The following is a 10,354-nucleotide window of genomic DNA, read 5'->3' as shown; positions in this document are numbered from 1 at the left end:
CGCTAGAGGGGGATCGAGTTGAGAGCGTAGGGCACCATTTGATGATTTTTAAACTCTTTTTTTACATAATATATAACCAATGAAATAAATCACCTCGATTCAATACCACATTTCACATAAAACCTCGGCCTTATTTAAGGCTTTTAACATTGCGAAGATGAATAAAAGCATGCCTAAACAAAATGTTATATGACATTTTTTTTTCACATAAACCCTCTTTAAACTCTTCCATAACACATATTCTAACAATTAACAAGAATATTTGAATATTAAAAAATTTATATTTTAAAAGGAAAGAAATAGTACATTGGTTTATTTAGAGTGAAGTGGAAGTTGGAAGTAAAGAAGAGAGATTGGGGAACAAAAAGTCTAGTCAAATATTGAGCTATAAAACAAACACGACGTGCGTCTCTGACAATATTAAGATGGCGTGCAAGTATTAAAGCAGTCGTGGAGCACATGTGTGGGACACACGTGTTTTGAGACTGTGTGGCTTCTGCGTGTAAAGCGCATTACTAGGTCCCTTATAATTCATTCGGGCTTGCAAATTACAGCATCAACAATTACTTCCCAAACTACATGCATTACAATATACTATATGTATTCATGTCACTATTTTTGAATGAAATGATTATTCTTTGCAAATATGTCCACATCCACATGCTATCTTGCAGTAATTTGAATAATTGATCAATTGAAACAGTGGCGTTGGTACTATGGAATATAGCTAATCATAAGTTGAATCGAAGAGCCTTTAAAGTTTTAACTCACAAGATTAGAAAAGTATTTGGCAAGAAGTTTGGTTATGATTGCTTACCCTTCTTTTATAAATAAACATTTTGTTCATTTAGTTAAATGAACCAACATGTACACATAGTTGTCATGAACATTAGTTCATTTAATTCATGTATTTCTGTTTGTTTGCATTCATATGTAATCACCAAATTACATTTGTTCTATACCTAATAGATAGGTTACATAACTTGGTATGCCACATGTTAAAATTTTGTGAAGCCAGGATTTGTTTTTCCGTTTCTCTTATTTCGCCTCCGGGTATTTATAGTAATAAAAATAAAACATTAAATATATTAAGTGTAATAAATCATGAGAGATATTTGACTTCAAACGTAAAAAAAAAAAAAATTGTAGGTAATTAACTTATACGTAGTCATCTTTCATCACAAACTATTGCTTTATAATTTCTTAAATCATTATCATATATATGTGTTTTCTAATTGAGTTCATCAATATATTTATTTAAACTTTTTAGACCTATTACTATCTATATCTGTTCTTTTACACTCGTTTATACTATTAACAAGTAAACACAAACAAACACATACACATTCGGTTTCTAGTATCTATCACTTTCATCTCTAATAAAAAAGAGAGCAAATATTTTAATTAAAGCGTTTTCAGTGATGAATGAATAAATACAAAAATTACTCCAAATAATTCACTCCTGTTTGTGCAGTCTAAAGCTGCAGCCTGCAAATGGAACCACTCCACTTTCTGGTCCAGTATCTAGTGTGTGCTATATAGAAATGCATTCTTAAGAAACAAATACTAGCAAAAACATTATAAAGGCATTTAAGAGCTGTTTCTATTAAAATAAGACTAGGCGAACAATGAAATGTATCAGTTCGCTTGACCTACCCGAGACTATAGATCTTCTGGGTTGGCTAACATCCCTTGATGACAAGCCACCCAAGGAAGACAATTTAAAAAAAAAACTGCATAATCGAAACAAACTCTTAAACTAACAGTATCACCAGATAACACACAAATATGATATTTAAGGATATATTTCACAAACTCATAACATGATTTTACAAAGTTACCGATTAAACATACAGACTAGAAACATCTTATTAATCATAGATAAAAAGCACACCAAACAAGTAGACATTTATTCGATAAAACCTAATTATAGAGATCATCGTCATCGGCTGCACCAGCCGGGGAAGCAAACGGGTCACTAGCAGCTGCACGCCCACTCGTCTCCGAGAATCTGAACTCAGACCCAATCCCTCTCGACTGCTGCAGCGTTTGAGCAAACGCCTGGTATTTCCTTATATCAGCGTCGCTAACACTCCTTCGTGCAAACTTCATCGATTCTTCAAAGTGAGCAGCTTTGATCTCCGCCACCTCATCTTCCACATCTTCCTCCATAGCCTCCGGGTTGTCACTTTTTCTCCTTTCCCTCTCAATATCCTACCAAAATAACAAACAGTTATACATCCGCAAAAGGAATAACATATTATGAATGAGGAATGGGGATACTAACTTTTTCTATGTTCTCACGGATGGCGTATTTGCAGGCGCGCTGGCAGATTTCAGTGATATCAGCACCACTGAAACCTTGTGTGTACTTGGCAAGAGCTCGCAGATCAACATCTTTAGCGATTGGTGACTTCCTTAATGCAGATTTAAAGATCTGATAACGCGACTCCTCATCAGGTAAAGGAATGTAAATCAGCTGATCAAGACGGCCAGGCCTCAAAAGTGCGGGATCTATGATATCGGGCCTGTTAGTTGCACCGATGATGAAAACCGTTTTCTTGGCAGACATTCCATCCATCTCAGTCAGAAGCTGGTTGAGAACCCTGTCAGCAGCACCACCAGCGTCTCCTTGACTACTCCCTCTCTATACATAATATATCACGTAATTAAACAAAAAAGTTAATAATATAATAATATTGGAACTGCTTCAATTAGGTAATAAGTGAAACAAACCTGGGTAGCAATGGAATCGAGTTCATCGAAAAAGAGGACACACGGAGCCGACCCACGAGCCTTATCGAAAATCTCTCGAACATTAGCCTCGCTCTCACCGAACCACATTGTAAGGAGCTCGGGTCCCTTGATGCTGATAAAGTTAGCTTGACACTCGTTTGCAATAGCTTTGGCTAGGAGAGTTTTACCACAACCGGGTGGGCCATAGAACAAAACTCCTTTAGACGGAGCCATACCAAACTTCTCAAATTTCTCTGGATGTTCCACTGGATATTGAACAGTCTGCATAGCCGGTTAACACCGTTAATCATAATGTACTATATCATAGTAAAGAAAAGATAAATGTATAAATATATTAATATTGTCACCTCTTGTAGCTCGCGTTTAACATTCTCGAGTCCACCAATGTCTTCCCAGCTAACATTGGGCACTTCAACAACGGTCTCACGAAGAGCCGAAGGATTGCTGGTCCCGAGAGCAGTCTGGAAATGCTCATTCGTAACCGCCATAGAGTTTAGAATCTCTGCATCGATAGACTCGTCTTCCAAATCAATCACATCCATTTTCTCTCTGATACATTGAAGTGCAGCCTCGGTACACAAAGCTGCCAGGTCAGCACCAACATACCCATGTGTCTCTTTAGAAACCTTCTCTAAATCCACATCATCAGCTAGCTTCATGTTCTTGGTATGAATTCTAAGAACCTCAAGACGACCAACTTCATCAGGCACGCCAATATCAATCTCCCGGTCAAATCTACCAAACCGTCTCAATGCAGGGTCAATGCTGTTAGGGCGGTTAGTTGCACCCATAACTATCACGTGAGCTCGTGATTTCAGCCCGTCCATTAAAGTCAATAACTGTGAAACAATCCTTCGTTCAACTTCACCATGAGTTTTTTCACGCTTTGGTGCAATCGAGTCAATCTCATCAATGAAAATAATCGACGGTGCGTTTTTCTCAGCTTCCTCGAACGCTTTCCTCAAATTGCTCTCACTCTCCCCCGCCATCTTCGACATAATCTCCGGCCCATTAATGCAGAAAAAGAAAGCACCGGTTTCATTAGCAACAGCCCGGGCTATCAAAGTTTTTCCAGACCCGGGAGGCCCGTAAAGCAGAATACCCTTTGGCGGTTTAACTCCAATCGACTTGAAAAGCTGCGGGTGCCTTAACGGAAGCTCCACCAACTCACGGATTTGCGCCATTTGTTTACGAACACCACCAACATCATCATAACCGATCTCATCTAACCGGTCCTCATCTTCCCTTCTCACAGGCTCACCCTCACAGAATATCTCGGTATCAGGTGCAACCACACAGTACTCCGCAGGGTCGGTTTCGATAACTTTAAACTCAACACTCCTCATTCCTCCCCTTACCAAAAAGAAATCACCTTTCCTCACAGGGCGGTATGCTTCCAAAAAGTAAGCTGCAATCGTTACAAACAAACAAACAGATTCTTAGAACATTAACGATAAACGACACCGACAAACTGCAACTGTTTATGATAATATTAAACGTACGTTTCAAGAAAGCATCGAAGAGATTTCCGGTGACTCCTTCAATGGTATCGTCAATCGGAAGGATGTGAACGCGCTTCCCGTACTTAACATCAGGACACTGATGCACCGAAATCACATCACCGAGTCTAACCCTAAGATTCGACCTAACAACCTTATTCATCCGAATCTTCGGTTCTTCACAGGTGTCATCAGCAAGTGCAATACATATAGTATCTCTTCTTTTCTTACCCTACACTCAAAACACACATACCCCCTATAAAAATCCTAACTTTAACAACTAATCTTGCAAAATTAACATAAATTCAACAAACCCCAGATAACAATTAGTACCTTGATCAAGATTGTATCGCCTCTGAAAAGCTGAAGCTTTTCCATGGTTTCTGGGTGCATGGAGACAACTGAGTTGTCATCGTTGATGGCTTCATCGACAACGAGTCGATTCGGCGCCTTCTTTCTCTCGAGAATTGCGGTACTGAAGTCTTTCTTGGCAGCCTTACTGTGAACAATAACAATTGAATTCAAATTGTTGAATTGATTAAGAAAACAGAGTGAAGATAGTATTAGTTTACAGGGGTAATTGGTACTTACGGGTCTGATGATTCGGCGTGATCAGTCATGATTGATTGATTGTTGTTTGGAGTTGTGAGGATTTGAGAATTGTGAGTCGAGGGTTTGATGGATTATTGTTATTATTATTATTATGATGATCTTGGAATTGGGTGGGTTTTTGGTTGTGTATATATATCTGCAAACCTTTCTTGTAAAAAAAGATATCTTCTATTTTCTTTAAAAAAAGTTCCAAGATATTGTAGCAACAACCGACTAAGCATATCCGGGTCAAAAAAGAGTTACAAAAAGGATTGAGTTGGGTTAAAAACTTAAAATAAGCCCACATTTGTATAAACATCATATCAACATGGTTAGAGTGAGGGGGCGTAACCCGCAACCATCCGTAGGATCACCCATCACCGGCCTCCAACTCAGTTGTTGTCCTTCCACCTATTAGGACTCACTATCACTGTCGAAACATCACCTGCAAAAGGCTGCTCACCTCACCCCACACACGGACATGTTAACTCTCTCATCTGCTTTCTTCAGGTTGTATTACCTAAAATCAACACCCATTAGGGAAAATGGGGAGGGTGGCGGCAGTGTATCGGGTTACCGGAGGGCGCTACTCGTTGCCCACCCCACCAGTCATATGTCATGTGACATGAAACAATTAATTCTGTGGAATTTGAGACATGTGATAGTTTTTTGTGCAACTACCTTTTTTGTTGTGATCCATGTGCACAATAGATATGATATATAATGGGTAAGTCATGTGAATCAATTGGGGTTAACTATCGCATTAATAATGTTTGATGGTGTTAGAGAAAAGAATCATAACATCATATCTAGCACGGTAAAAGAAATTAATGGATAAATCCATGTAAATGACATAATCATCGATAAATGTGATTAAATGTCAATAACTTGAACGAGATGTACTAGATGGACCCCAAATAACACAATGAGTGATACGTTACTAAACATGGATGTGAGGTACTAATAACGGGGAAATGAGTTCTAGTAGGTTTATAGGCAATGCAAAGACTATTCAAGGATTTATTTGAAGTATCTAAAAAGGGAAATACGCTTAAAATTTGAACTATATAATCAAATGGATGTCTGAGAGGATTATGACACAAATCATGAGATGATGACAAAATACATGGTTGGAGAACCATCACATTAGTGTATGAATAGAGAGGCTATGACAAGAAGACATGAAACAAACAAGATGGCGGTGGAGATACTAGTGCAACGCGGCATCTGACAGGTAATCGGTGTTGGGATGCGCCTAACTGACATTAAAAACGCATAAACGACATCACACACATAACAAACATTAAGCACATGTAACCAACGTCACGTGTATCATATTTGATTACTCGTGCAAAGCCGTTATGCATCAAGTCGCGTGTACCGACGCTTGAACGTACGTAACCGGTGCATAAAACCAGAAGCATAATTGAAATATACGGTAATTAGAAAAAACACTTTTTAAACCACCCCATTTTTTACCTAAAATCCATTCTGACTCGAACCCATTATAACTCAAAACCAGTTTTGACCCGGATTCATCCCAAACCTAACCAATTAAACATTTTTTGAATTAACCCGTTATGACCCGACCCGTTTGTTAGTCCTAATGTCAAGCATAAAATTGGTCATCACCATAGAGACATACCGTTTGTAATCATCTATCTTAAACCGAAGGTATTATTATCTGAAGTTGTGTTGGTTTGGATATCAGCCCATGTAAATAACCACTAGACCCTGATAAGTTAAGTGATGCCCAAATTGAGGCCCAAAAGGTGTCGTGGACTGGGGGGGGGGTGATTGAACTCAGGCAGTTGGGCGCTCGTGTGGTAACTCGATGTCTGGATCCGCCGATTAAGGTTCCAAGACTCCTCGGATTGAAACACTAATAACACCGAGTGTCCAGGTTTGCTACTTTATTTCATTCCTGTTTCCTAATTCTGGGTAAAGTTATGTTTTTAATTTATACATAATCAGTGAATAATGTTTTAAACTAATCACTTTGTTTTGTTTAGTTTAGTTCTGCATAGGTTTATAGTGCTGATCAGAACCATGATATTAGTTTACCTTCTGGTTTAACTCTACATATTGTTGAATCACACATGATTTTGGTTAACTAAAATACTATTTCAAGATGTTAAATCATTCAAGTATTTTAATTTTTATTATTCTCTTTGAAAACCTTAATTGATTGAGGCTGTATGGAAAAAACCAGATGGTGGTGTCAGTCTTGGAGTGGTCATGGTTCGGTTCAAAACCGTGAAACCGTTCATCGGTTTTTTCTTTTTTACTTTCGGTTTCTCAGCTTCAAAAGTTTCAAACCGTAACAAAAGGTTTGGCTTGCGGTTTATACCAAAAACCGTTCGCATAAAACCGTACCGTAAAGCTTAACTATATTTAATTCATAATTTTTTTAATATTCGAGTTATTTGATTATATGTATTTTAATTGCGATTAATTTGGGCGTTTTATTTTAACTCATTTTGCTAAGCCACAATGTACTAATTATTATTGCGGGCAAGACTTCATTTTTATGTCACTTCGGTTTTGCATGTAACATTATGTTGATATATCATATATATATTTTTTTTTGAACGGCATAATATTGTGTTGATACCATGATATGTTGCCGATGGACCAACTTTCTTTACATGTTAACTTTCCGTTTATATGCTATCTACTTTTGGTTGTTTTCATGTATTTGCTTTGTTGTGAACAATCTGTATGAAGGCCTAAACCGTGAAATCAAACTGGAGCCAAACCGTTAGAAACCGTTTGGCTTGCGGTTTGACCCAAAAACCGTCAAACCAGACCGTGAACACCCCTAGGTGTCACAAATTTGTGGATGTGAGGATGGTTAGTTACCATGACATAACGAATAATATATATTTGCACACTTTGAAATGTTGTTTGTAGCTAATCATAGTATGCATACCACTTTTTATTGTTATGAGTTTGTGATCCATGGTTATTTACCATTTTGTCATGCAAAAAGGCAATGTGGAATTTGATTATCGCAGCATGCAAAAATGCAATAGTTTCAATGTTTTTATACATGGAATTGGTTACCGACGGTTCTCAGTTTCGTTTAATACGACTTTCAGGAAGGACAAACGTGACAAACCCTTGATTGAAAGAGATGGATTACCGATGTGTTCAATGCGGACATCATATAAAAAGCCTATATGTGCAATATTCACCAGGAAATATCCGCCTCATGAAATGTGTAGGTCATATATTTAAGCATTCAATCATAACTGTTTTCTCTTGCTTGTTTAGGTTATCTAACCATTCATTTAAATTGTGACAACAGCAAAATTGCAGAGCGGTTGCAGATGAGTACATTGAATGTGAAATCATGGTAAAAGAAGCCTACTTTTTTATTTTTATGTATGCATCACATATGCATACTTTGGTTTGTACTATGGTCTAACTTTCATCTTTACTTTCTTTAGATCCTTCTAATTGATTTGATTCTTCACAAGGCGAAGGCATACAGACATCTGTTCTACAACATGTTTGATCCCAAATCTATCAACTTTGAGGTACATATCACTAAAATGCAATTAGTTGTTTGGAATCTATAATTAGTGATTAAACTTATCATGTTATTGCAGGGACTAATGTGGAAGCTGACATTCGGGTTTCTCTTCTTAGATGCTTGTATCCATTTTACACACATGATAACTCATTAAACTAGTAAGATAATAATCACATACTCAATCTTGTTAGCCTGTTAACCTTAGCTACTCAAGACAGAATATCCATTTTACTTGCAAATAACGAGGATTCAGGTTCAAATCCGAGCACGGCTTTGTTGATCTGGGGCGGTGGAAAGGTATGCATATAACCGTTTTCATACTTAAGTATCTTTAATCTATAATATTAAAAATTGAACTCAAAACCTGCTTATGATTATAGATACTCCTGGATGCTGTTGTTGGAAATCTTTTGTTTATTAGTATATTACTTCTTGGAACGAGATCCTTATTGAACATGTCCTCCGAAGTTTCAAGGTTTGTAGATTATTACTATTGTTATGTGTTTTACCATATATTTGATTCGATGTTTTAGATTTATATATTGATCCATTTTCAGGTACAAAAGCATATGGCTCGCGATCCTTGCATCAAGCTACTTAAAATTGTTCCTTTTTGCAATGATGGTATGCCTGCTTGTTCTAAATTATTCTGATTCTATGCAAATAAGATTACTTTATTATCGAGTTTGTTTTTTATTAGGTGTGGGAGTTTCCTTCATCAGTGATTTTCATAATCGATATATTTGTCTTGTCATCGAACACGCTGGCTTTAAATGGTAAGAAGCACGGTTTAAGATGTTGCTTGTTTTTCCATTTCATAAAAGTGGTTTTGGTGCTAACTTATTGTGGTTTTTCAGTGATGAGTGAGTCAGCAATGAGTAAATGTTTTGGTGTTTGCCTGTGTGCACATGCCGTCAAGTTCTTCGTCAGTTTAGCGCTAAACATTAACCTTGCAAACTTAATCACGCTCTGAAGAGGAACAGGAGATGTAAAATGTTTACACAAGTGATTAATGTTTTCGTATGTATACTTTGTTTTGTTTGTAACAGAGCAATATCTTAATGAATATACAATAATTGGTTTTTTTACAATTGGTATTTTCTTTGTCGGGCTATTGTTTATCAATCCCAACTTCCACCTTAGGAAACGTTTATAGACTGTCCCAACTTTGAATGTATTTTTCTTCAACAATTCCATACGAACTAAAAAGTGACACCGTTGACTTTTTAATGACATGGAAAATACAAATGGGATTATTGTAGAAAAATACGCTCAAAGTTTGGATCATATGCAGGCCTGACTCTGAGAAAACAAAAAAAAATGGGCCGAAGGCGATTTTTTTTCGGGCCTTAAATAAAAAAAAATAAGAAATTTGTTGGGTTTAAACAATTTAATTTTTATATGGGTTTACTTGGTTATAACTGGGTTGTGTAAGTGTAAAAAACTTTTGTATAAAAATAGAATTAAACATGCCTCAAATGAGAGTAGAACCCATAACATTTGGGTTAGTAGTAATGCCCATTTGTCACTAGACCAAGTTAATGGTTATGTAATTGAGTACAAACACAAAATATACATATTGTTTTGATAAAAAATACATATAATTTAAAAAAAATAAAATTTGGGCCTATGGAGTGTCGGGCCTGTGGCCGTTGACTACCCGGCCGCACCTTATTGCCGGCCCTGATCGTATGTAAATATTTTCAAAATTTAGATTAATTATGGTCTATAGACTAAAGTTGAGATTATTAAAATCCAATTAATTTATTAAGGTTAAAACAATCAACATGGGGTTAACTTAAGTGCTATGAAGTCATGCTTCATGCCTTGTAGACTTGTAGTAGATGCACCACTCTGCTTTGTTTATTTCAATTCAATATAAAAATCTAAAAAATAAAATATATTATTTTGAAAAGTAAAGTCCAAATCCACGTATCATCGTTTCATACCAATGGGCCACGGCCCACAA

At 36.8% G+C, this 10,354-nt stretch overlaps 2 protein-coding genes across 2 annotated transcripts; one reads left to right on the top strand and one right to left on the bottom strand.

Moving 5' to 3' along the window:
- Positions 1-1,827: 1,827 nt before the first annotated feature.
- Positions 1,828-5,000, bottom strand: LOC143544142 (cell division cycle protein 48 homolog). The gene is made up of 7 exons (XM_077036299.1): positions 4,848-5,000; positions 4,590-4,755; positions 4,260-4,488; positions 3,105-4,165; positions 2,737-3,018; positions 2,288-2,647; positions 1,828-2,214 (listed from the first exon to the last, which is right to left on the bottom strand). The coding sequence occupies exons 1-7, from the start codon at positions 4,874-4,876 to the stop codon at positions 1,924-1,926; spliced, it is 2,418 nt and encodes an 805-aa protein (XP_076892414.1). The 5' UTR covers positions 4,877-5,000; the 3' UTR covers positions 1,828-1,923.
- A 1,768-nt stretch (positions 5,001-6,768) lies between these two features.
- Positions 6,769-9,429, top strand: LOC143544122 (protein ARV 2-like). Its single transcript, XM_077036275.1, has 10 exons — positions 6,769-6,788; positions 7,949-8,070; positions 8,158-8,205; positions 8,300-8,389; positions 8,462-8,507; positions 8,600-8,682; positions 8,766-8,860; positions 8,943-9,009; positions 9,086-9,161; positions 9,243-9,429. Exons 2-10 carry the CDS (start codon positions 7,984-7,986, stop codon positions 9,356-9,358), a joined length of 708 nt encoding a protein of 235 aa, XP_076892390.1. The 5' UTR covers positions 6,769-6,788; positions 7,949-7,983; the 3' UTR covers positions 9,359-9,429.
- Positions 9,430-10,354: the final 925 nt, after the last annotated feature.

This window comes from Bidens hawaiensis, unplaced genomic scaffold (genome assembly GCF_021521415.1).
Source record: "Bidens hawaiensis isolate Kalapana, Puna unplaced genomic scaffold, B.hawaiensis_p1.1 tig00013428_1, whole genome shotgun sequence".
Taxonomy (NCBI): Eukaryota; Viridiplantae; Streptophyta; class Magnoliopsida; order Asterales; family Asteraceae; genus Bidens; species Bidens hawaiensis.
Note: the sequence above shows the minus strand (reverse complement) of the source record. Positions and strands in the feature narration are given on the sequence as shown.